This window comes from Vitis riparia, chromosome 14, assembly GCF_004353265.1.
Source record: "Vitis riparia cultivar Riparia Gloire de Montpellier isolate 1030 chromosome 14, EGFV_Vit.rip_1.0, whole genome shotgun sequence".
NCBI classification, from domain to species: domain Eukaryota; kingdom Viridiplantae; phylum Streptophyta; class Magnoliopsida; order Vitales; family Vitaceae; genus Vitis; species Vitis riparia.
In genome coordinates this window covers 18,265,955-18,293,349 of record NC_048444.1, presented here as the reverse complement: position 1 = coordinate 18,293,349, position 27,395 = coordinate 18,265,955, and the positions used below count along the sequence as shown (strand labels likewise).

At 34.5% G+C, this 27,395-nt stretch overlaps 2 protein-coding genes across 6 annotated transcripts; both read right to left on the bottom strand.

Annotated features, from left to right (window-relative positions):
- Window positions 1-17,979: 17,979 nt before the first annotated feature.
- LOC117930215 lies at window positions 17,980-24,706 on the bottom strand. 5 transcript variants are annotated; one of them, XM_034850736.1, is made up of 6 exons: window positions 24,260-24,706; window positions 23,475-23,933; window positions 21,666-22,214; window positions 19,926-20,417; window positions 18,569-19,400; window positions 17,980-18,250 (listed from the first exon to the last, which is right to left on the bottom strand). In XM_034850736.1, the coding sequence occupies exons 1-6, from the start codon at window positions 24,680-24,682 to the stop codon at window positions 18,201-18,203; spliced, it is 2,805 nt and encodes a 934-aa protein (XP_034706627.1). In that variant the 5' UTR covers window positions 24,683-24,706; the 3' UTR covers window positions 17,980-18,200. The 5 variants fall into 5 exon arrangements, with proteins under 5 accessions (XP_034706627.1, XP_034706628.1, XP_034706630.1 ...); XM_034850737.1 differs by having other exon boundaries at window positions 19,926-20,222; window positions 21,966-22,214; XM_034850739.1 differs by having other exon boundaries at window positions 21,666-21,949; window positions 23,759-23,933.
- Window positions 24,707-24,732: 26 nt separating this feature from the next.
- Window positions 24,733-27,038, bottom strand: LOC117930508 (probable disease resistance protein At4g27220). The gene is made up of 2 exons (XM_034851153.1): window positions 26,919-27,038; window positions 24,733-26,826 (listed from the first exon to the last, which is right to left on the bottom strand). The coding sequence occupies exons 1-2, from the start codon at window positions 27,036-27,038 to the stop codon at window positions 24,733-24,735; spliced, it is 2,214 nt and encodes a 737-aa protein (XP_034707044.1).
- Between the last annotated feature and the right edge of the window lie 357 nt (window positions 27,039-27,395).

The window sequence follows — 27,395 nt, the reverse complement described above, 5'->3', positions numbered from 1 at the left end:
GTTAGATCATCATGCCACTTAAAATTTTTTGAAGTAATCAGCATGATGTAGTAAATTATAGTATTGTTTATTTTTATTTTTCTCTCCTTCATTGCTAAGGGACTAGCAATATGTGGGTTGGGGGGAGTGATTACTACTCAAAACATGTTATTTTGTGGCTTGTAATTAGCTCTTTTAAACACCTTTGAGTAGTAATTATTACCTTTTAACTCAATTGGCATGTGAAGGACCCTTGTAATCGTTTCTAATCAAATTGTGCTAAGTTTTGGTGTTTTTAATAGCTTTTTGCTCACCAAAGCAATTTAAGAATGAGGGAGAGCTGTATATAGTTCATGGCAAAGCTTTTGGAAGCTCAAATTCATAAAGAAACCAAGCTTTGGAGCCTCATAGTCCTTTGCCTTAGTCGTTCAAAGTATGCAAGGAAAAATCAATGGAGAGAGGAAAATAGAGTGAAGAAAACAGAGGATAGTAGCTGCAGTCTTCCTTCACACTTTTGGAGCACTTCCCGAAGTCCATTTTCTACATGCTATATGCCATTTCAAAGCTCAGGAAGTCAATAATCCAACTCTTCAAACCGTGTATGATTTGGAGCTGAAATGAGGAAGTTACAGCCGTTGGAAGCCGAACACCGCAAGTTGAAAGCCAACTTTGCAGCGCTGCGAAATCAGCCTTTTGCTGCGAAGTGATTTCGCAGCCCTTTTTGTGCGTCTGTGAAATCTCGCAGACCTCATTTTCACCTGCGAAGTGGTCCTTAGTGCTTCCCGATATGTGTGACCGACACTTTGAGATATTTTTCTTCAGATTTTTGTGTTTAAATTTCTATTTTCTCCTTGTATTCAGCCACTCATGTAATTCCTTAGCTAGGAAGTTTCCAAGGAAGGGTAAATTACCTTCCTATATAAACTCTCTTGTAAACACTAAAATGGTGACTCTCGGGGAGCTTTCTCCAAGAGACCAACTTATGTATATTTTACACTTAGTGAAATACAGAGATCTCTTTTGCTTTCTTTTTCCTTCTACTATTTTCTTTTTCTTGGAAGCCAAACACCCTCTGAGGATGTTTTCCCAGAGGATGAGAGGCTAAACCTTTAGTTTCTTGGAGTAAAGGGAAGCTAGGTGAAAAGTCCAGATGCTAAGATGGAAAACTCTCGTGCATTAAATACAGGTAGTTGGAGTTCATAAATGGCTTTTAAATCCAAAGTTTTGCTTTAAATCCCTTATAATCACTTTGAATGGCCAATACATGGTAAGCTTCAGGTCTCTGTGGATGCTTATTGCTAGATCCATATCAGTCCATTAGTTATCATGTACGAGCCATTGGAAAGTGGTTCAAGGTGAAGACCCATAGTGTCTAAAGCCATTAATGGAACTTGACTACCACTTCTATTGACTTTTTATGGATTAAATCTTCATTGTTAAACCTATATCGGTTCGGGAAATAACTATAGGTTAAATCCCCAATGCGAGGAGAAAAATCTAAAGTTTCCCACTTTGCATTCTGAACTTGATCCTAGCAACCTCTAGCTCTAGGAGACTTTCTTTCTTCCATTCTTACTTAGTTCTATATTAGTTTAGTTTCAAGCACCTCTTTCAAAACAAATTTTATTTTCTTTTAAACTTTAAGTTTATGACAAAGGAAATCATCAGACTCAATCTCTAATCTTGAGCATATCACTGGTAGAATGAAAACCCATCCCAGAGTTCGACCCTAGAGCTGCTATACTATAGTAGTTTTGCTACGCCAGTATGAGGTCATAGGATTTATAAATGTTTTTTATTAAAATACCCGACTGGGCATGAATCAGGGGGATGAGGGGAATGGAAGAGAGAGGAGGATCTTGAGGAGGAACGAGTGACAAGAGGATGGGAAAAGAAAGAGGAACGAGGATTCTTTGAGGGTTTGGGTGGAAAAGCACACAAGAGCGGGAAAGGGGTGATTGCAGTCAAGGTTCTTCTAGGTACATTTCTAGTTATTCTCGAAATTCTTACCCATGTTCGATTTCTCCATGTGTTCGTTTCTGAATATTTAATATACTGTTGTTTGGTGTGGACGTTAAGGGCCACAAATTGCTCTATTGAGATTAGTCGTTCTTTTATTTGTCTTATTTTGATTTTGATTATGATTCTTTTATGTGTCATTGATGTCTTCTAAAATTCATGACTCCATACTTGAATTTGATCATGCTCTGTTTTCTTTTAAATCCCATTCTACATCGTCCCCTCTGTCCTTAGCTCACGGATTAATATTTGAAGTGGAGCTATTTATGTTTACTGATCAACATCTTCCACTATTCCCTTATCTGAGTTTTACTTCGTTTTTTTTATTTCTTCTCTATCCCTTTCCTGCATGCTATCCAAATCCTTGTCATTGCATTTGGATGTACATTGAGGAATAACGGAAGTGTCAATATGAGGGATGAAGTGTGCAACAATCTCACTCAAATATCAGATAGTTGATTCCAAGGCATGGTAGTGAACTGCAGAAATCTAGAACACGCATCATTGAAATTCGGATCCATCACACACCACCGACCTTGGAAAAATGGGAGAAATTATGGAAGTTTGATTTTCGTTTCTGTTAGAAAAGGGGAGTTCATGCTTCAACTAATGACTCTCATGGAAGCAACTTGATTGCCATTCTTTGCTGATCTTATCATCATATGGAGAGGGATCACCGACCTTGAGGAGAGATTTTGGTTTCTCTGCAACTGAAAAAGAAAAAAAGAAAAAACTGAAGAAATTTTGGATTCATCTTATTAGAGGATTAATACCACGCATGGTTCCTGTGGTCATCTCCGAGAGTCAATATGTTCAATATTTGGCAAGCAAGGTTCTTGTCGTTATTTCCGAGTTTGTTGTTGTTTCTGAAAGCAATTGGGAGGGATTTGTGCATTTTTTGTGTGTTTGCTTTGAAGTAACAATTGGCAACTTTCTTCCATCATCTTTAACACCCCAAACTGCTGGGAATGAAACTTCTACTGAGAAGTCAAGTTTTGTTGTTTTTGTAAAACCCAGACTGAAAAAAATGCAAATTGGTTTGCAGTGCCTAGTATTATTCGAGTTTTGCATAATATATTGAAATATTTGAAGCGAGAATATGATGATCAACTTGGGAAAATATACTTGGATTCTATCAGTTCTTGTTTGTTAAATGTGCCTTGGGATTCATTGAATGATGTTTGTGTTGGTCAGAATGGTGACACTTAGAGATGCTCGGACGCTTTAGTCTAAGGAATGTTCAGCTACCAGAATCAAGGGTTGTATTTCTAGGAAGTCTTGTTCAGTTCTTCTGTTCATTGGTTGAGCAAAGTGGTTCTCTGGGAGTCCCAGGTGGTTCTCTAGGTAAGTATCCTGTTCTTTGTAACATCAATAACCTTGTTCCTAAGTTTTTATCTTGGTGCCTCGGCAAGCAAGGGAATTGTAACAGCTTGTGCATCTCTCAGTACTTTAAACACAAGTTGTTGATGCTAATGATTAGGTTCAGTTTTCATATCCGTCTGCTATGTTCAATTCTTGCTTCTTGGCTGCAAGTTCTCTATGAATACTTTCAAGATCTTTTGCTCCAACCAATATGTCAAGTCAAGCCTGATGAGAATGGTTGTCTTGAAGACTCTCCATTTTTATTTAGTATTCTTGATGGAGAAGTATATAGCATGTCTTTATGCCATTTACAGAGATAGGCTGTTTTCCTTTTCCCAAGGTGTTCCTTCAGTTTGATCAGCCTGAGAGAATAAATCAGAGAGCAATGTGCATATGCAACTACAAATTCATGCATGACATTTGACCTGAATTCAAATTTGGAATGTTGTAGTCAAAAGAAAGGTCTATCAGAGCTTTATGAGCGGCTTCAAGGACATATTCTTAAGTGTTTAGTTGTGGACCACGAAATGTATTGGGAAAAATGCATAGACTTCGCCTTGTCATTCCTTCAACTATTTATGCATGAAGATGATATCCTGTTTGAGGTGCTCTTGCTAACGTCTAGCTTACCTTCTTGTGCTGAGCAACAGGTTTGCCAAGAAAGGAGGGCTTTTCAGGAGATGAAGGAAGATGTACTCTTACATGTGTCACACCTTTTAACCCTTTACATATGTTCCATCTTTTCCTTGCAAAGTTACACTATGATCATCAAGTGCTTCTTGATTACCTTATTTCAAAAGACACAGGAATTAGTTGTGCGGAATATATTTTGCAGTGTTTGCGTAAAATATGTGAATCGTGAGACTTATTCGTGGAATTTTCAGTGACTGGGAAATTCATGAGTCAAACATTTCGCAAGAAAAGAAAAGTCTTTCAGTACGGCTTAGATTCTCAGGTAGAACTGTCATCTTCACCAATTATAGATGCTGGCATTCCTATGTAACTTGAGAAGGAATGTATGGGAAAACACAACTATGGCCACAAGGAACGTGGATCTAGAGGACAACCATTTAAGGAAGCAAAGGAATGTTTATTTTCCTTGAAAAATTCTATGGAAAATCTTTATAAAAGAATGAGAAAACCTCAACGCTGGTCTGATCTTCCATGGTTGCATACAGATTCTTGGATCAAATGTTCCAGAAATTTGCTTCAAGAAGATTCTGAAACACAGTCAGATGATCTTTGTTTTCTGCAGTTCGCCTCAGGGTCCACTGATGATGCTAAAGGAGTGGTGATAACTCATGTGGGGAATTGAAGCCGTGATTTCTAGTTACCTCCAAAGGTTGACTGAGCATGAAGAGAAAGCTCTGGAAATCCTAAGGCCAAACAGAGGACTCATCTAATCATACTGTCATGAATATGGGATAGAATTCTCAAACAATAGCTTATGAGGATCATGTTCTTGCTGGAGTAATTGGTATTGGAGGAAGTGGATGCATCTACATTTTCTGAACACCCAAGTAAACGAGTTAAGGTTGAACCTGGCCTTCAATCCTTTTGTGTCATGTCTCTTGGTGGTGCCTTATCTATTCCTAAAATAGAAACCCTGGGACCCACTTGTCAGCCTGATAAAGAATTCAAGTCAAATGCTGCAATGGAAGAGACGATAATAAATTCTCTCATAAGGGTAGCCTTGGTCATAGAGCCCAAGGACAAGGAAGCAAGTCTTATGTATAAACAAGCTTTGGATCTACTATCTCAAGCTTTAAAGGTGTGGCCAAATGCCAATGTTAAATTCAATTATCTTGAGAAGCTGCTGAGTAGCATTCAACCATCTCAGTTGAAGGACCCATCAACAGCTCTAGCACAAGGCTTGTATGTCATGAATAAGGTTTTGGAGAAAAAGCCTCATTTATTCATCCGAAATAACATCAATCAAATTTCTCGAATTCTTTAACCCTGTTTCAAGTACAAAATGTTGGTGTGGACCCGCATTTTTCACGTGCGCCCCCACTCGATCGGCGAGACTCGCTTTTTATTTGTGAAAAATAATTTTTGGAAAAGTCGGAGTCGCCACTTATTTTATTTTTATTTTAAAGGGAAAACAAAACAAGAAAGAAAAACCCTAAAATGTGACTCCATAATTCTTGGAAAAGCGTGTCTTTGGAAAACCCGAGTCTAGGTCCGGGGATCAGGTTACCTATTGGGAAGGTACCTTTAAAAGGTAGCACCCCTCTAAGCCCTATAAAGGTCTCTACTAACTAAGTTAAGGGGAATGTGGCAATTAATCGGCTAATTATAGATACCTAAGTAGGCTAGGTGGTTCCAAAAAATAGCATGCCAAACAATATCAAATTACAATAAAGGAAGGTTAGGATATGTACCAGGACCACTTCTCAAGTACTATCATAAAACATCAGAGTTAGTATAGAAGTATAGCACACAACATGTATTTAATCATAGCAAATCTAGCATACATCTAAACACCTAAGGATTATCAAACATATGCATATTTCACAGTGACATGATTGTTTACAAAATTTAGAAAGTAGGTGATAGGGGACGTACCTGGATAACATAGATAACTTACAATGCGCTTCCATAAGACATGAGGGGTTAGATAATAAATAATAAACTACAGAAATCTTATCATTCTTCTTATCTAATTAGCAAAGCAAATATAATCAAAGTATACAGAATCATTAATTTTTGCACACATCTAGTATATAATTCCTAAAAAAATAGATATGATTTCAATAAATGGCAAGGGTGATAGTAAAGATGAGTTTTAAAGAAGATGATTTTATGTAGGGGTTTCACCAATTCCCTAATTGATATACACTAGTACAGTTTGGAATTAAATGTTATTACTTTCAAAAAAATAAATAAATAAATAAATAAATAAATAAATTAAAAAATAAAAAATTCATGAGTATTAAATAAAATAAAATAAAAATAATAATAATAATAAATAAATAAATAAAAAACATTTATTCGATAGATTTAATGAATTGTATTTATAAAAGGAAGTTTTGATTTATTTAAATAAGAAGGCTTTAATTTCATGCAAAGAAAATATTTTTTTAAAAAAGTTTGTTCACAAGAAAATAGAAGTTATCACTTTTATAAAAGAAATATTTCATGAGTATTAAAAATGATAATAATAATAACAATAATTGATCCCATAGTTTTAGTGAATTTTATTTATAAAAAGAAGCTTTAATTTATTTAAATAAAAAGGCTTTAATTCTATATAAGAAAATATTTTAAAAAATTTTATTCACAAGAAAATAAATGTAATTATCACTTTTATAAAGGAAATATTTTATAAGTATTAAAAATAATAATAATAATAATAATGATAATTGATTCCATAGTTTCAATGAATTTAAAAAAAGAAGTTTTAATTTAAATAAAAAAGACTTTAATTCCATATAAGAGAATATTTTAAAAAAAGTTTATTCACAAGAAAATAAATGTAATTATCACTTTTATAAAGGAAATATTTTATAAGTATTAAAAAAAATAATAATAATAGTAATAATTGAGTCCATAGTCTTAATGAATTTAAAAAAAGAAGTTTTAATTTAAATAAAAAAGACTTTAATTCCATATAAGAGAATATTTTAAAAAAAGTTTATTCACAAGAAAATAAATGTAATTATCACTTTTATAAAGGAAATATTTTATAAGTATTAAAAATAATAATAATAATAGTAATAATTGAGTCCATAGTCTTAATTAATCTTATAAAAGGAAGTTTCAATTTACTTAAATAAAAAAGGCTTTAATTTCATGCAAAGAAAATAAATGTTATCACTTTTATAATGGAAATATTTTATGAGTATTAAAAATAATAATAATAATAATAATAATAATAATAATAATTGATTCCATAGTTTTACTGAATTTTATAAAAGGAAGTTTTAATTTATTAAAATAAAATGGCTTTAATTCCATGTAAAGAAAATGCTTTCAAAAAAATTCATTTACAAAAAAAGAAAAAAAATTATTATTATTTTTTTTAAAACATAATAAATTTTGTAAATAAGATAAACAATTATTTTACTTTTTAATCCAAGAGAACAAAAAAAAATGTTTAAAATAATTTAAATATTACGACTTTGTATTATTTTATTTTTGAACAAAGCTATCATAAAAATTATCAAAACACTTAAAAATTCTAACTTTTTCATCATCATCAGGAATTATCTCAAAACTAAAAATTAAGGACAATATAAATTTTCATTAATGTCCAAATTATTGAAAACTAAAAAAATTGCAAAAATATTTCAACTTTTCATTAACATCACAAAATTATCCAAAACGAATAAAACATCTAATTTTTAAACTGTCATCCCGAATCATCCAAGACAAATGCCTACAAAAGGTAACATGAGATTAACAATAATAATAATGATAACTAAAATAAAATAAATAAAATAAATTCAAAAACCAAAAAAAAACTAAAAATCCTAACTTGATTTATATCTTATTCAAACAACAATCAGGAATTGTCCCAAAGCTAAAAAAAAATAAGCACAATATAACTTTTCATTAATATCCAAATTGTTGAAAACTAAAAAAAAAACTTGCAATATATTTCAACTTTTCATTAACATCACAAAATTATTCAAAATGAATAAAACATCTAATTTTTAAACTATCATTCAGAATCATCCAAGACAAATGCCTACAAAAAATCAACATGAGATTAGCAATAATAATAATGATAACTAAAATAAAATAAATAAAATAAATTCAAAAACCAAAAAAAACTAAAAATCCTAACTTGATTTATATTTTGTTCAAACAATCATTAACACATCTCATATAAATACATTAAATCCAACAAAACACTCACCGGAAGACATTAAATCCTATTATAACCGTCCATGATTTCATTCCCTTTTCTTTAACAAATAAATAAAAACATGCCAATAGCATCATTCACATTAGGATTGACCATATATTCACATTCATTTGCATTTTAAATCTAACAAAACGAAGTCAAAGAACACTAACCTTGCTTGCAGCTATCCTCTTTCACGGTTGTGTCACTTTTTCTTCTCAGTCTAGTTGTGTCTGCTTCTTCGATTTGGCTTGTGTGTTCCTTCACCACAAAGAGTCCCCGAATCAGTCTATGCGTCCTCTAGAAGTTCCACCCGGAAACATGATCTCCATGTCTACAATTTTCTTCTGAAATCCCCTTCAAAAATCCACCCAAAATTCTTTAAGAACCCCCTTTCCCCTCTCACTCAGACGTCTCCCCTCTATCTTCCAGCCCCTCCCAAAAAAAATCTTCCTCCTCTCCCTTCATCACGCTTCTCTCTTCCTTTTTTTGCATGTGGGTTGACTTTTTCTTCCTTTTCTGAATTCCTCCTAATCTCTTTCTTGCAAAATACAATCTGTCTCTTCAATATGCCACCTCAATTCTTCCTAAAATATATCATCTCTTTTCCTTTTCCGTTTAAAATATACTTTGACCCAAAACACTACCGAAACCTCCTTCCATCATCACATGATTCTTTTTCCAAAAGACAAATTACATTACCTTCTTTGCTGCTCATCATCTATTTTTTCATACATAATCTGAATCTTCCCCATAACATGGCTCCATTCATTTTTTCCATATGTCTACTCTTGGAACCAATATGGTAGCTACCCACTCCGAGCTTCAAACCGTAAGCACCTTCTTATCCTTCCATTGGTGTACTTCCCTAATAATAATAATAATAATAATAAATAAATAAATAAAGATTTTACAAAATTCTTAGATTAAATAAAAGTGTTTTACAAAGTTATTAGATTAGATAAAACATTTTACAAAATTACTAGGTTAAATTAAATAATAAAAAATATTTAAACAAAATTATTAAATTAAAATAGATGAACAAGACAAGTATTACAAAATCAAAATAATAATAATAATAATAATAATAATAATAAAATAAAATTAAAAAAAAATGACAAACCAACAAGAAAATAAAATAAATGAGGAAATAGACAAGATAATAAATAAAATAGATAAAAATATAACAATAAAAAGTCAAGTCATGCAACTATATAAAAACGAGCCATGCAAGCCATGCAGGTCATGCAAAAATGCAATCCATACCAACCATGCAAGCATGCAAAAATTCCCTAAAAGGTAACCTAAGTGGGTCTAAGATGCCTAAGTGAGCCTAAGGGGGTTAAGTGAGCCTAAGGTGGTGCCTAATGGGCTTAAGGTGGTGCCTAATGGGCCAAGTGTCTAAGTGAGCCCAAGGTGGTGCCTAATGGGCCAAGTGTATCTAAAAACTATCCTAAAAAAAAAAACAAGAAAAAAAAAAAACCTAAGTCTAAGTTAGGGCTGCCAAGGGTCACAATAAGGGATCAAATAATCCCTCAACCAAAGTCTCCAAGGTGACTCAGAAAAAGGTAAGTGGTGAGTAGTACTGGGCCACCAAGGAACTACTGTGGAGCACTGAAAACGAACTTAAACACATGTGTTAAAGGGACAAAATTGAGGGTCTACAGTTGGATGCTGGAAAGTTATTATGCTCCCTGTTGAAGATGGTGTTTGTTGCTTTTCCTCTAGAAGCAGCCAATATACCTTGAGATGTAAAGATGTTGTATCAGGATTTGATACATAAGTAGATTGCTTCTGTTACAGCTCCTCAGACATCGGATGAAGACAACTCTGCTAACTCAATTAGCTTCGTGCTGTTTGTCATTAAAACATTGACTGAAGTGCAAAAGAACCTTATTGATCCCTACATCTTGGTTCGCATCCTTCAACGCCTGGCACGAGATACGGGAACGTCAGCTAGTTCTCATACGAGACAAGGTCAACGAACAGATCCAGATTCTGCAGTCACTTCTTCTCGTCAAGGTGCTGATATCGGAGCAGTTATCTCTAATCAAAGGTCTGTCATGAAACTAATTAGTGAAAGGGTCAGACCTTCAGACATAGGACTTGAATTGCATAAGGACAGTCTGGGAATAACCCCTTTGAAACACTGTTTGCAGAAGAATTTAGTCTTATTCTTGAAGGTATCAGGACAAACTTGGACATAAAATGGAAGCAGGGATCTTCGCCAAGGTTCGCGCTGAGAGAATAATTCCATCTCCAAGACTCGGAACCCCATCAAGACCTCTTGTCAAATGTTCTCCTCCTGTTTGATTTCGCTTACCATTATAGTCATCTGCAGTGTCGAATTTCATTCGAATTTTTTCAGACAAGTCTCCGCATTCAGCCCATGGAGATGACAACCAGAATTCCAAAGCAGCAGCGATCAGACCAGTACCCAGATTCCAATTGTTGGATATGATGATCAGCCATATGGGGCCCCACCACTACCAATCTCCTCTTACTTTTTGCCACTTCACTTCCTCCATGCCATAATAAAGAAATGCATTTTGACAATGCATGGCCAGAATTAGTGAATTGTAAAGAACCAGGAGACGTTAATCCAGGTTGTCCAGCTCTGCAACTTACGAGGATATTATTAGGTGTGAAAATGAAGTGAAGAGCCTAGTCTAAGCTCCCCAATGTACCCAAAACAGAACGAGCTCCAGAAGTCACTACAGAGCTTGTTGAGACATAAAGCAATCTACCAAGGCAGAAGGCAACATTGGCTGGTGGATTTGACCCATTGCCCTTGAATGGCATGTATGATCAAGGAGATTACGAGATGGGTTCACTCGGAGGGTATTTGACAGGCGGCATACATAGCTGAGACTCCATGTACACGATGTTAGTAGATATGGTAGAGATCGAAAGGTCCAATTTTCTGGGATTGGATATGGCCAATGACGAGAACCGAGATAATCAGATTGTTCGATAATGCAGTGGAGCATTAAGAGGCGTCCGATGCTGTTATTGATAAATGTTCAGCTTTACAGAACATTGGCCAAGTTGATCTATAGTGCAAAAGAGTTATTTGAAGACACATTCTCTCCAACTATTGAAATGGAAAGTTCAAAGAAATCTCAAGCGTTATTTCATCCACTACCCGTCCACGTGTGCCACCTCATAACTTCCAGCTAACGCCCAAAACCCTTCAGTCGAAAATTCAAAAGTTCAATCCTATCAATCCCATATGCCATGTTGGGGACTGGAATGACTACCCAGGATACTTCGTCTTCTGTCTTGCTTTTCTTTGATAAGCAAATATTTATTTTTAATGTGGGAAAGGGATTGCAGCATTTTTACATGGAGCATAAGATTAAGTTGTCGAAGATTGATCACATATTTTTATCTTGTGTCTGTTCAGAAACCGCTGACGAACTTCCAGGCCTTCTTTTTTACTTTGACTAGCATGGGAGATGAAGGAATGTCTATCAATATTTGGATCAGTTCTACCAGCATCCATCCGACAAAAGTTGTTAAGTGGATCAATTCCCTCCATTTCCTCAACAATGTCCAATAGATGTGAACCTTAAAAGGGCAAATATGATGAATCCGGTTCATCTATTATCCACAGGAAATACTCATAAGTTCTACAAGTGCTTCAATAATGATCTGAAATGCGAAAAAGGTTGTTGAGATTTATGGGCAGAGGAGAATCCTCATTTCCTGTCCCATGCATTACCTCAAATGTGCTGAATAAAATATCAGGTAGGCCAAGGCAGGAAGATGCACAGAGTAAGATGGTTGAGGCAGAATTTAGAAACATGGTTAGCAGAGGTCTCAGTTGATAAAAGGAAGGAAGCTTTATTTAGGGCCATCAATCTTGCTTTGATGAGAGGTGTTACAGCAGCATTTGATTTTGAAAGATATCTTTCTGGTACAACACAGAATAGGTGTCTTGGGAAGACTATTCCGGTTTGGTGAATCTAGAAAGAGTCGAAATGCTTGTCAGGAGAAATTCAAAGAGAAGTAACAGCAGCACCACCAGCATCAGTAATACAGTTTCAGTCACACTTCTAGGTCCCATCTTGCGTGGCCACCTTGGTGTACCATCTCCTCCTTCATTTGTTTCTTTGATTGGGAACTTTCAGTTTTAAATCGAATTTTCACATCCATTTTCAACTCAATAATTCCGGCTTTAAAGATCCATCACTAAACCTTCTTTTTAGACAATAAAATCCTTATTTTCAATGAACTTTTGCTGCCAAATTTCCTTTTGGCATGCACCTACCTAATTTTCTCTATTTTTCAACAATTTTTTTTTATTATTTTCTTGATTGTCAGTAAGCATGAACAAACTTCATAATTCCAAACAATGGAATTCATAAAATCAACTCATGCAAAATCAATTAGGATCTTGGTGGGGGATCCAACATTCCGGACATCATCTCTGATATTGATTTAAATGGGGTTTTGTTTGATTGATTGTGCTTTCTCTTTGCGGAGATTATTTGGAATCTGTTATTGGGCTAACCTTGTTTTCCATAAAGGCGTTTAGCTTGCTACCCAAGTACACTCTCTCTCTCACTCACTTTCAAAAATTCTATGGACATGTATGCTATTGAAGATCATATCCACGTTCAATATAATCCTTTGGTGCTTTAATATATATGCTTCATTGTGCGATTATTTTTTATAAAGCGCATACTGGGTGATATACTATTTAAACTAACTATTGATGTTTTATGATAGCGCTTAAGAAGTGGTTCAGGTACGCACCCTAACTTCCCTTTATTGTGACTTGATCTTGTCTGGCATGTTATTTTTTGTAATCACCTTAGTCTACCTAGGTATCCTCAATTAATCAATTAATTGTCACATCTCCCCCAACTTAATTAATAGAGACCTTTATAGAGCTTAGAGGGGTGCTACCTCTTAGAGGTACCTTCCCAATAAGTAACTTGATCTCCGAACTTAGACTCAGGTTTTTCAAATACATGCTTTTTCCAAAAATTATGGAGTCATTTTTTTAGGGTTTTATTTCTTGTTTTATTTTCCCTTTAAAATAAAATAAAATAAGTGGCAACTCCGACTTTTCCAAAAATTAATTTTTCACTAATAAAAGCAAGTCTCGCCGATCGAGTGGGGACGCACGTGAAAAATACGGGTCCACAATCACTTTTACAGCTTATAGCCTTAGAACTCTTTACCACTTCTGTCAAAATGCATTACAGTTTTTGTTTCTCAAGACATGCTTTCATTTCTGTGATATCTTGATTTGTTATTGTTTGCTTTGCTTGAGTTTTAGTGTTTGCTTGCTAAGAAAAGAAATGGGAGGAAAGGAAGTGTTGAGTTTTATGATGTTGGTTTTGTTAATATCCAAGAAAAGTGAGACTATCATCAGCTTAAGCGTGGATGTAGTCCTTTACTACCTTTTTCTCACCGACAACCAGAGGTGGTGGTGTTGGTGGTGGTATTAAATCTCTGGGTGGAGGCTTTGATATGATTTGAATTGGTGTTGATTGAAAATAGAAAGCAAATCAAGAAATGTTTGAATCATATCTGAACCATAGTTGCTGCTGAGTCTTGCTATTTTTCTTGAAGCTAATAGAAATCCAGGCTATTGTATGTGGGCCATTGTTTTCTTATGCTTATTTATTAATTGCAATGAATTATATATAGATATTTTTCAGGTAAAATTTTTGTCAAATAGTATAAATGAAGCAAAATGCGGCTGAAATTTTGGTCAATTTATCATTTGCATGCGTGAATAAGAATATTGAAATTGAATGTAAATAGACATATCTACGCTATAATGATTTGTTTTGAAAAAAGATGAAATTATTTAAAAATGGATGCATGTAATTTTTATATTTTAATTAAGTATATATTTTTGTCTAAAAAATTTAGTTTTATGAATCTATACATTATTTATTTTGATCATGTTAATCATGGGAAGAAAACACTCAATTTTAATAACTAACTTCCAAGCGAGTTTTTTCTTTTATTTGGTTTATAAAACTGTTTTTACTAAGTCAATCTTTTAGACATTGCTACCCGTCGTGCCCATCGTCACTTTTATATATAAACAACATCACATATTGTATTAGTTTTGCCATGCCTTTTGTTTGAATTAGAGAAATAAAAATGCACTTCTTTATACATACAAACACCTTATTTATATGATAGTTATAATTTGACAGACTAAATTATTTTGTTTGAGGGATTTATCAGGTTGCATAACCTAATTTGGAGGAATTGACATTGGATAGGAACAGTGCCACAGAAATACAGCAAGAGCAATTTCCAATGGAGTCCATTTGCAAACTTAGAGTTCTGAATGTACTTAGATATGGAGATAATTTGGTTGCAATTCCATCCTTTATGCTTCATACATTACATAATATGGAAAAGCTCAATGTGAGAAGATGTGGTTCAGTCAAAGAGGTTGTACAGCTTGAAGAACTTGTTGATGAGGAAAGTCATGCCATGGCACTTGCTAAGTTAAGAGAAGTACAGCTGCACGACCTACCTGAGCTGACGCATTTGTGGAAGGAAAACTTCAAACGAGGCCCTCGTTTTCAAAATCTTGAAACTCTTGAAGTATGGAACTGTGACCGTTTGATAAGTTTGGTACCAAGCTCAGTGACATTCCAGAACCTAGCAACTTTAGATGTATGGTCTTGTGGCATTGTGGCAGTCTGGTTAATTTGCAACCACCATCAACAGCTAAAAGTTTGGTGCAACTCAAAAACCTCAAAGTAGGTGGATCAGATATGATGAAAGAAGTAGTTTCCGGAGGAGAAGGCGAAGCAACAGATGAGATTGCTTTTTGCAAATTACAACAAATTGCCCTTGTTTGTTTAGCAAACCTCACAAGCGTTCAGGAGGCTATACTTTCAACATTCCCATTCTTGGACCATGTAGTAGTGGAAGAATGCCCGAAGATGAAAGTTTTCTCTCAAGGCTTCTCAACCACACCAAGGCTAGAGAGAGTAGCTGTGGCAGATAATGAATGGCATTGGGAAGGTGACCTCAATACCACCATTCAAAAGTTGTTTATACAGCTGCATGGTATGTACCAATTCACCAAATTTGCTTTCCATGAACGTTTATAATGATCCTTTCCCTCATGTGTTTGCTAGTTAGGCACCAGGGCACTCTATCCATTGCTATGCTTTTCATAGCAGAAATATTTTTAGTAGCTTAAAATGATTGTCATTGTAATATGAATGAATGCACTACTACAAAAATTGTATCCTTAATGACTAAGGCTCCAATCTTGATCTTTAGAAAAGTGGATGAATTGTACAAAGGACCCAATCTTGGCCCTCTTTAATAAGCATAACCTTTGGTTTGGTCTAATATTGATGCTCTTAATAAGTGCCTAAGTATAAAAGGCCCATATCTGCTCTCAAACACCACAGCTTGATACTTTTTATTTTCATGGCCCCTTCTTTTTAAACCCTCTCAACGTCTCTCCTGCCATCATCCTCAGCTGCTCCAGCCACATCCTTCACCACTAAATCCCATTTCTTTTGGTCCACAGATGTTAACCAGTTCAAACTTCAGTTCTATGACCATGTCTGGTTTCATCAAATCATAAACCAGCTCCTCATTTCAAGGCCATCTTCAGTGGAGATTTCTTGTTTTTAGTAATTCTGATTGCTTCTTCCCTGCAACAACTCTCTTCCTTCAAAACTGAGAGATATGGAGTTTGGGCTAGTGTTTTCTATTCTCTTTTGGAAATGGGTAGGTTTAGAGTTTTGATTTTTGAGATAGGCCATACAGAACTTGGATGCAATGTGATAATCTGGGTTAAGGTTTTGGTTTCTTAGTATGTATGTGGCTATGTACATGTGGTTGTTGCCCCCAGAGGTTGTTTGGTAGTGATCCTGAAAAAGATTAGAAGTTGGTAGAGTCTCACTTCCTCATGTTCAACATGTGTTTTGTGTAGGCTATTAGCAGTATCAAAGAGAATTTGGGAGGGTTTTTTGGTGTGTGATGTGAGTTATGAGTGAAAGCAAACTTGAAACACAAGCTGAAACATATAAGCAGTGTGATTTATTAAGTTTGTCTTGAGAAGTTAATCCCATTATTTTTCAGTTTTCTCTTCGAAAAATTACTCTAAAATCCAAATATGGTTAGAAGTTTTTCTCTCATTTAATGGTCAATATAGGATGTAATATTATTTTATTAATATAGAAAAAACTTGCATCAGATTTTCAGATTTGAGAATGGAACAAGCAACATGGTGATATGGCAATTAGACTTACAGCTAAAGAGGCATCTAAAGTAATTGAAAAGACCCAATCACACTGTTAATTGTAGAGAAATGGAACTCTACATAATTATAAAACATAATAACTAAGATCAATCTCACATTTGGCTAGAAAAAATGGAGGGCTGTCAAGAAAAGAAAAGGAAATAAAGCAAAATAAAGGGAACCTTGCAAGACTCTTCTAAATATGCAGGGTACTATGTATTCTATTCCCATTAATAGATCAAGCAAAAGCCTAATGGCATTTCATCCTTTTATTTCATCTTATCTTTTAATTTATTTTTTATTAGCCCCATTTCCTTGCTCGAGTTATGGAGCTTATAAGGATAAAGGTGGGATATATGAGTGGAGGGGGACTGGATTCATATTGGACCTTGTTGTATTACATATTGGCTTTATCCTTGGCCATTACAACCCATCCATCTATAGATGAGTCACTTCAAGCAGAATTTGGAAAATTCTTGTGAATTGGTTAACCTTTTTGGTGAACGGAATGTTTTGGTACTCTGCAAATGGTTGAGTTCCATATGCTAATTTCTAAACATGCATTTCTAGGTCTCATTTGGTTGATGGATGCAAAATATCCACTTTGAAGTTCTATATAATTTTGATCTTATGTTACATATTTTTATTATGCAACATGGGGATGGATTTTGTTCTAGGATATAAAGGAAAAGTAAATTCATTGTGCAGGTTGAGGGAGAAGTTTCTTGGTTGGAATAGTTGAAAACAAGGAAAATGAAAGGGCTTGTTTTGAAGAAGAGTTCACAACTAGAAGAGATTTGTAGGAAGGCAAATGTGGTCCTAGAAGCAGATAGAGCAATGGAATATGTAATTGATGCTATGGAGTCTGCCATTAGACTTTTATGATATAGAAGTTTAATATTGCTAATATGTTTATGATTTATTGATTGCTTTTGTAACATCCCTTTTGTTGCAGGAGCTGTCCATGGTTTTTTGTCCTTGAATAAATTGAGCATCAAGTTGCCTAGGTTAAATAGGAAGGTTTTATTTGGAAAGAAATACTTGAAACAGTTGAGAAACGGTTAGCAACATGTGAGAAAGGGAGTTGGTTGGAGAAACAATGTTGGGTGTTTTCTCATATTTGTATTGATTCTTTGTTTTATTATATCCCTCCTTATTTTTTGATGGCTGTTCAGGATGATAATTGATGCATTAGTGGAAGCGTTACTCATCTTACTCCCAATCATGCTGAGAAAGCTTGTTCTTCGGTTAATAAACTTCCAGGTACTATGGTATCATACTTTATGCCGAGTACTATTTTAGTAATATTGGCAAACTTGGAATCATATTGGTGGTTTCTATGTTTGTTGAATTTCAATTACATTGAAATAATATCTATTCTACTTACCGATTTACCATATCAATTGCAACTGTTCTCATTGATGAATGTTTCTATACCCTTTTTTTTGCCTCAAGTCCAATTGCTTCGAGCCTAACCAACTATAAGCAATAATAAATCCATAAATAGAGATTTATACTATGATTCAAGTGGAGATTCATTATGCGACTCAAATAGTGACCATCCATAATTATGAAGAAATTTCAACAATTATGAACAATGTGGAAAACATCATACAATCCAACAAATCTATATAAACCTAAAATATAACCAAATAGATTGAGATAGAGTGATACATATTGCATTAACATGGAATCAATCCAGCCAAAGAGTAATATTCCCAAGAACAAAACATGATGTAATCATAATGTTGAACCAGCTCCCAATTCCACAATCTTAGCCTCAACTTTACCTAAAAAACGTAAATAAATCATTATGAGCATTTAATAAGGTTAAATAAAGAGATTACAATTACCAGTGATTGCAAATGGTATACATATTTATTGATACCATTTGCAGTTTCAGAATAGAGGTTTTCGGATCTACTTTATTTATTTTCAAAATGCAGAAACAGAACATTCTGCAATATCGATTCCTTTGATGATAGGATAGATATTTTAGAAAATAGTTCAAAACTTTTCATTTTAATGGTTGCTAATTGGTATAATAATAAATGTCTAAGTATGAATTGCACTTGAGAAATCTAAAAAAGTCTCACATCAGTACATACCATGTGCATTTATAAACGAATTATGGATGGTGGTATTCAGATCATCCTGACAAGGCCACTCATCATCTCCCACTTTTATTCTTTCTAGCCTTGGTGTAGTTACGAGGCTTGAAGAGAACATTTTCATCTTGGGGCATTCTTTCACCAGCATCTGCTCCAAGGATGGGAATGAGAATATATAACCACCTGAACTGAAGCTTGTGAGGTTTGGCAAATACAGAAGCTCCATGTGTTGTAATTTGTAGAAAGTAATCTCATCTGTTGCTTCCCCTCCTTTGTTGGAAACTACTTCTTCCATCATATCTGATCCACCTATTTTGAGTGTTTTGAGTTTTACCAGACTTTTAGCTACCGAGGGTGATATCAAACTTCTCAGACTACCACAAGACTGCACATCTAGAGTAGCTAGATTCTGGAAAGATACCAAGGATGGTACCAAATTTATCAAACTGACACAATTCCGCACTACAAGACTCTCTAGACTCTGCAAGTCAAGGCCTGGTTTGGAGTTTTCCTTCCACAAATGTGTCAGCCCAGGAAGATCATCCAACTTTATTTCTCTTAACCGTCCAAGCCTCTTGGCTTGATTTTCCTCGTCAAGTCCTTCAAGTTGGAATACCTCTTCGACTGAACTACATCTTCCTACGTTAAGTACTTCCAGATTATGTAATCTTTGAAGCATAAAGGAAGGAATCACAACCAAAATATCTCTAAAGTCATATACATGCAGATCTCTTAGTCTGGGAAAGGAATCCACTGGAAATTGCTCTGGCCATATTTCTGTATCTCTATTTTGACCCAATGCTAATTCCTCCAAATTAGGGAATGCAACCTGGGAAATGGTTGGAATAAAACAAATTTGTTATCTCAGTTATAACTAGGATATAAATAAGATACGCACATCTGCAAAGAAGTGTTGTTTTATTTCTCAATTCGAAGTACAGAACATGGCAAAATTAATATAATTTTTTATGCTGTTTACAGAAGATGCACTGGACATCCACGTCCAAAGTTCAAATTTTCTGCTGTCATTTAGCATCTGAGAAGTATGATGATGGCAGGTGTAAGTCACTTGAATAAAAATGGATTGGAAAGGTGGTTCACAATTGTTTACTATAAGTTGGCTGGTTATAGAATAAATAATTTTTGGAAACCAATAAAATTTACAATAAATTGCAATATTGGTTTGAACCATATACAGGGAGGAAAAATGGAAATCAAGGATGCTCTCTAAAGGAAGTTGTGGATCAAGTAGGGGCCAATAATCGGTTTTGGGTTCTGCATCCACCTTTTCATGGGTCAAGTTATTTAATGTAAAATTTAAGGAAATATGATAAGGTAAAATTAGGAAACTTACATGTGGGAGCAAGAAAAGGGGCATATCAAGATTTCCCTCATGATGTCTTTGCTGGAATGTAGGAGTATCGAATGCAAATACATTGAGTTTTTGACACTGTAACACCCCCAGTCGTTTCAACAATGGCCACCGTGAAGTATGTGTCCCCGGGTAGAAACTCCTGAGTTGAGGTAGTTGATTGAGAATGAGATTGGCTACTTTAGGGAGTACAAACGTATTCCCTAATGAACCACGATCCACGTTCACATTCACATTTGTCCCTTCCACATCAAAAACCGCTTCTAATGAACTACAATCACCTACGAATAGAGTCTCTAAACTCTGTAACCTTTTCAGCAAACAAAATGGAAAAATATTCAACAGTTCTCCACATGATTCTACTTTCACCATTTTTACTTTGGAAAAGGAACCTTGAGGAATTTGGTTGTGCCATATTTTTTTCATATTATCTAGTCCCGAGATTTGTAAGAAGGCCAAGCTAGGAAATGCAACCTGCAGAGTTCATCCCACCGTTTTGTTATTTATATATTTTGACTAACTGAAAAAAGAAAATAATCCATGTGTAGGAAAACACAACAAACTACATCTTAAAGAAGGGTGGAGGAAAATGTACATGCTTAAACAAGTTGAATTTCATTATCTAAAACGATAAGAATTTGTAAGGAAAAATCAGTCAAGAAATAGCGGAGTTCCCGTGGAATTCCTTTTAATATAACTGTCATACATTTGAAATGTTCCAAAAGAGTCTTTTATTTGGTTTTTTTTTTTCTAATTTTTTTATTTAATTGTTAAATCAAATTACTTTAAGCCTTAAATATCTTGATTGATTCTTATCTAATTGTCTTAAAAAAATTAAACCACCATAATATCATGTAATTTGGATGAGAATGAATTCATTATAAATTACAAAAAATTATCATAAAAAATATGACTTAAATACTTTTTATTTGCCTATAAAAAAATTCCTTTATCTAGATAATAAATTAATAAAAAATAAATCCATAAAATTCTAAATCAAACTAAAATTCTATACATTTATCACACAACAAAATAAAAATAAACTACCACTAATTCTAATATATATTTCTTAATTAAAAAAAACCAAAACATAATTCACATTCATCTAAATATTCATTAAAGTAAATAATTCAATGAATTTTGTAAATCAAAAAATAGAATTTGATATTCTTTCCCAAATTAATATAAAAGTTAATGAATTAATTTCAATTATAAACCCATTATCCAAAGATATGTACATTGTATAGAAGTGTTCACTTAGAAAATTTTCTAGCATTTTTTTACTAATAAAGTATAATTAGAAATCATTTTTATTATTTCAATACAAATTTTCATAATAATTATATAATTGATTATTATAAAAATTTTATAATATTAATAATTCAAATATTTTAGGATATTTGAATATTAATTTTTCAAATTAGAGTAAGAAGAAATATCATAATTAATTTTATAAATATTTTAATATATCCAAACTACATTCAACGTCCACCATTCAAACCTGAATAAAAACAAATAAATTAAATATTTAATTATATTAAACTCTATTATTAACCGTTAAGTTAAATTTAGGTGAAAAATGAAAATAAAAAAAGAGAAACAAGAACCAGCTCAATCTAAATTTTCTTTATTTTCCGCCAATAATTTGATTGATAACAATGTTAAAAGGAAAATTAAAATCATAAGAATTAAAAAGAGAAGGATTCTGAGAGATAAACTGACCCTTTCATCAAAGAGCACCGGGAAGGGGGTATCAAGGTCTGCATGGTGAAGCCTTTGGAGGGAATGATATCCAGGGGAGACGAAGCTTGTGAGGTTGGGCAAAGATTCCAGTTTAATACTTCTTAATTTAGGGAATATGATATTGCCTACAGGAGCAGAAGCCATGGAAGAAGGGAAATGATTTCTGGAGCTGCCACAGTTGCATATATGCCTCAACTTTGGTAGACCAATCAACCTCAGTTCTCCTAATTTAGGGAGGAGCTCAACATGCCCATCATCAACATTTAGCTCTTCAAGATCCACATTCACATTTGTCCCTTCCACATCAAAAACCGCTTCTAATGAACTACAATCACATACGAACAGTCTCTCTAGACTCTGTAACCTTTTCAGCATACAAGATGGAAAAATATTCAACAATTGTCCACATGATGATAAGCTCACACATTCTAGTTTGGGGAAGGAATCTTGAGGAATTTGGGTGGGCCATATTTTTTTCACATTATCCAGTCCCAAGATCTTTAAGAAATTCAAGCTAGGAAATGCAACCTGCAGAGTTCATCCCACCATTTTGTTATTTATATATTTTGACTAACTGAAAAATTAAAATAATCCATGTGTAGGAAAACACAATAAACTACATCTTAATGAAGGGTGGAGGAAAATGTACATGCTTAAACAAGTTGAATTTCATTGTCTAAAACTATAAGAATTTGTAAGGAAAAAATCAGTCAAGAAATAGCACAGTTTCCATGGAATTCATTTTAACACAACTCTCATACATTTGAAATGTTCCAAAAGAGTCGTCTGTTTGGTTTTTTTTTTTTTCCATTTTTTATTTAATTGTTAAAGCAAATTACTTTAAGCCTTAAATATTTTGATTGATTCTTATCTAATTGTCTTAAAAAAAAAATTAAACCACCACAATCTCGTGTAATTTGGATGAGAATGAATTCATTATAAATTACAAAAACTTATCATAAAAAAATACTACTTAAATACTTTTTATTTGTCTATAAAAAATTTCTTTATCTAGATAATAAATTAATAAAAAATAAATCCATAAAATTCTATACATTTATCACACAACAAAATAAAAATAAACTACCACTAATTCTAATATATATTTCTTAATTAAAAAAACCCAAAACATAATTTACATTCATCTAAATATTTATTAGAGTAAATAATTCAATAAATTTTGTAAATCAAAAAATAGAATTTGATATTCTTTCCCAAATTAAAAATATAAAAGTTAGTGAATTAATTTCAATAATCAAACATATACTTCAATTATAAAACCATTATGCAAAGATATGTACATTGTATAGAAGTGTTCACTTAGAAAATTTTCTAGCATTTTTTTACTAATAAAGTATAATTAGAAATCATTTTTATTATTTCAATACAAATTTTCATAATAATTATATAATTAATTATTATAAAAATTTTATAATATTAATAATTCAAATATTTTAGGATATTTGAATATTATTTTTTCAAATTAGAGTAAGAAGAAATATCATAATTAATTTTATAAATATTTTAATATATACAAACTACATTCAACGTCCACCATTCAAACCTGAATAAAAACAAATAAATCAAACATTTAATTATATTAAACTCTATTATTAACCGTTAAGTTAAATTTAGGTGAAAAATGAAAATAAAAAAAAAAAAGAAACAAGAACCAGCTCAATCTAAATTTTCTTTATTTTCCTCCAATAATTTGATTGATAACAATGTTAAAAGGAAAATTAAAATCATAAGAATTAAAAAGAGAAGGATTCTGAGAGATAAACTGACCCTTTCATCAAAGAGCACCGGGAAGGGGGTATTAAGGTCTGCATGGTGAAGCCTTTGGAGGGAATGATATCCAGGGGAGACGAAGCTTGTGAGGTTGGGCAAAGATTCCAGGTAAATATCGCTTAATTTAGGGAATATGATATTGCCTATAGGAGCAGAAGCCATGGAAGAAGGGAAATGATTTCTGGAGCTGCCACAGTTGCATATATGCCTCAACTTTGGTAGACCAATCAACGCCAGCTTTCCTAATTTAGGGAGGAGCTCAACATGCCCATCATCAACATTTAGCCCTTCAAGATCAAATACGTGTTCCAGTTGACCACAGTTTTCCACTATTAGTTCTTCCAAATTCTGTAACAAACTGGGTGGGAATAGTTTCAATAGTGACAGGCAATTCTTCAAGACGAGAGACCGGAGGTTGCCGCCCAAGGAAAGCAGAAGTTGGCCATCCCTGATCTCCTGTAACATGAGAACCTCTGAGAGCGTTGAATACAACATAGATGTATTACAGATATTAACATAGAGTGAAAATAAAAGCATGATGATAATATGTTTGTCAAATTAAAAAACCAGTCTATTAATTGTATTCAGTCAATGCTCTGTTTTGATTGGTGACGTTTTATCTTTGTTGGTAAAGTCTCATCAGATGGGTTTTGGGATAGATTTAAATGAGGGGATTCTTGCTGACTCAAATCAATTAATGAGGGGCTAGTCTCCATGTATTTGAATTGAAGTGATTAAAAAAGCATTGACTAGATAAAAAGGATTATCAAGGTTTGACATACCGGTTGGTTGAGAGGTGGTGTACTAGGACCAACAATTGTGCTTGCAGGCTTCGGAAGCACCGGGTTCTCCTCAAAGCAGAAATTACTGAGCTTGGGTAAGTCCTCTAACGTCAAGTGTCTCAATTCAGGGAACAGAGGCACATTAACAGCATCTTCTCTTATTTCTTTCCTTTCTTGGGAAACCATCTCAACCATACTCTCGCATCTAGTTACTTTTATTTCTTCAAGTCGGGAAAGGCATCTAGCCACAGACAACGAGAAGAGAAATTTCAAGCCATCACAATCTTCCACTTCCACTTTTCTCAAGCAACCAAAGGACCCTACTGGAAATTGGCCATGGCATACCTCTTGCAAGTTAATCAGCTGATTGAGAGACAAGGTCTCCATAACAGGAAAGGCACCATGTGATGGAGTCAGATCCATCGAGTTCACAATATATTGAATCTCTGGACTGCTTTCGACATTGAGATGCTTTAATTTAAAAAACCCTCCCCATCTAATTTGGAAAGAACATTAGTACCACCACACAATTCACGCAAGTGTAGAACTTCGGTTCTCTTCAACAACTTGATGATACCATCCACCAGATGGAGGCTTGTATCGAACTTGTTGAGCTTCAATGTTTTATTGGCTTCAAAAATTCCTCTCCAGCTCCAGAGATCACCTACAAATATTCTATATCTCACCAAGGTATCAAAGACTATGTCTTTTGGCAGCAACTTGGCATCTGGTATTTGTATGTCCAAAGAGGTTAAGTGAGACAAATGCTTCAACTCAGCAAGGCAAGCATTACTCTTTCCTTCCCCCTCCCATTGAGTAAAGCTATTTTCCATACACAAATCCTCTAATCGGAACAAGCTTGATATGACATCAGGTGGAATTACTTTTAGTTTGGAAGAACCCTTCAAATCAAACAGCCTCAGATGAGTCAACTGTGCTATTTCTCTGGGCAACTGTTTAATATCAGAATACAAAAGGCTAAGAATTTCTAATTTCTTTAGCTCTGCAATTATAACAATGTCTCCCAACTTGCATCCATCCAAACACAATGTTCGAAGATTTGCAAGGCACTGAAGTGATAAGGGCAGCGACGGAAGTTGCATTCCAGTTAAATCTAATACTTTGAGTTGCTTCATCCCTTCAAAAAGTGTGTTTGGGATTTGCACTGCCGAATTGGTCTCTAGGAAACATGCAAAAAGTTCAAGTTTTGTACATACCAGCCCTTCTGGAAGTTCATGAATATCACAGTAATCCAGACTTACCCAGGTGACCTTCTGGAGTTCATCTATCCTTGGCCATCCTTCCACTCTTACAGTAGTATTCTGGAGTGTAAACACATGATGTTGATCGGATGCAATTTTTCTGGCAGTACTCCGAACAAGATCATGCATTCTAACAACTGCATTATGGCCAGTTTCTAGTAAAAAATTTGAGGATTTGAGGTTGTCAACCAATGTATCTATTCTATTTTTCGCCTCTTCCAATGTATTAGTTCCTTGAAATAATCGCAGACCCACACCATATTTCAACAAGTCCCTAATAATGATATCATTTTGAGAAATTAAACCACAAAGCAAGAAAAATGACTTCACTTCAACTCCCTTCAAGTGTTCGTAGCTCAACTTCAGACTTGAGTATACATTTGTTGTCAGTCCTGTTACGTTTGTCAAGGTTTGCGATTTCAGTTGTTGCAGGGCATCCTTCCAAATAGACACATTCTTGTTTTTCAATGCCTTTGCCACAGTTACTATTGCAATTGGCAAACCCGCGCATTCTTTTGCTACATCAACAGCTATAGGTTGCAACTCTGGATTTTCAATGGAATCGCCAGCTGTGTTCTTAAATAAAATCCATGTTTCATCTTCTTGCAAAGGTTGAACTCGAAAATCCTTTTGGGTATCCATCTCATTGGACAAGATGTGTTCATTTCTAGAAGTTAGCACTAATTTGCATCCTTTGTGGTGATCTGGAGAAGGAATTCCTATTTTCTCCAAGTCAAGTTTCGCCCAAATATCATCCAAGATGATGAGGATGGTCTTCTCCTCGTTCATCCTCTGATATAGTCGAGCTGCTCTTCCCTTTTCAGTCTCCTCCTCAAATTTCATACCTAGAAAGTCTGCAAGTTCCCCTTGAATTTTTTTTAAGTCTGGAGTCTCTAACACTTCTGTCGTGACCACCTTGTCGAACAACTTCTCTTGAGCAGCTTGTTCAGCCACTTGTTTCACCAGCGTGGTCTTCCCGACACCGCCCAACCCCCATACCCCGATCTTGTTGATCTTGGCATCCCTTAAGGCCTCCATGACTTCATTCAAAGTCAACATTCTTGATTCTAAAGCTTCGGAAGGTGCAGACCTTATCCCTTGCAGAGGGGCAGGATATGATACCTTCTCAAATTGGCCATCTCCAAGGATTTGAACAGAAACCCCTGCCTTCTTCCTTGCTTCCCTGCTTAGCTGGTACCGGGACTTCAAATTAGGACACAACCCATTGAAACAACTCTCCCGCGCCTCCTCATATTCAAGGAATTTGTCAGCATTGTCTATGAACCCATCAGCACGTTCCATCCACTTGCGAACATCATCTTCGATTATATGTCCATTCCCAATAGCTTCATCCACAGAGTGCTGCAGCCTAGCCCTGGCATCCCTCAGCTTCTAACCTGTTGAGAGAGGTCCTCAATGTTGGCACGGTAGTTAAACAGATAACCCAGCTGACGTACAGCTGGATCAACCAGGTACTGTGAAACTTTTGCTGCAACCGAAAGAACAATTTCTACCATTTTCTACTCGCGACTCCTTTCTTCTCTTTTGGAACACAGATCAGATCGATGACAGAAAACCAAAAGAACAGAAGCAGTAAACTAACAACAGGCCGATAGCTACAGGAATCAGAATTGCAAAACCAGAAATCAAGGAAATTGAAAGGTTAGCAAGCAAAGGAGCAGAGGGAATAGACATATGAGCAAAATGAGAAGAAAATGAGCAGAGGAGATCAGAATGAGTATGAGGGTGGGGAGAGTTGCAAACGATCTGACAAAGGGCTATGGAGGGAATAGAGAGAAAAAGCATATGGCTGCTATTGGATTCAACTTGAAGAACAGAAGCAGAGATGTTAAGGCTGATGATGTGAGAAAGGA

What these genes read in the sequence shown, in the direction of transcription:
- LOC117930215 (XM_034850736.1), bottom strand. Translation starts at nt 24,682, where the DNA reads ATGGATCTGACTCCATCACATGGTGCCTTTCCTGTTATGGAGACCTTG. An exon ending in CGGTGCTCTTTGATGAAAGG is followed by an intron (nt 22,215 to 23,474) that starts GTCAGTTTATCT and finishes TGAACTCTGCAG; the next exon opens with GTTGCATTTCCTAGCTTGAA. An exon ending in TTCGTTTATAAATGCACATG is followed by an intron (nt 18,251 to 18,568) that starts GTATGTACTGAT and finishes TACGTTTTTTAG; the next exon opens with GTAAAGTTGAGGCTAAGATT.
- LOC117930508 (XM_034851153.1), bottom strand. Translation starts at nt 27,038, where the DNA reads ATGGTAGAAATTGTTCTTTCGGTTGCAGCAAAAGTTTCACAGTACCTG. An exon ending in TTGAGGACCTCTCTCAACAG is followed by an intron (nt 26,827 to 26,918) that starts GTTAGAAGCTGA and finishes GATGTTCGCAAG; the next exon opens with TGGATGGAACGTGCTGATGG.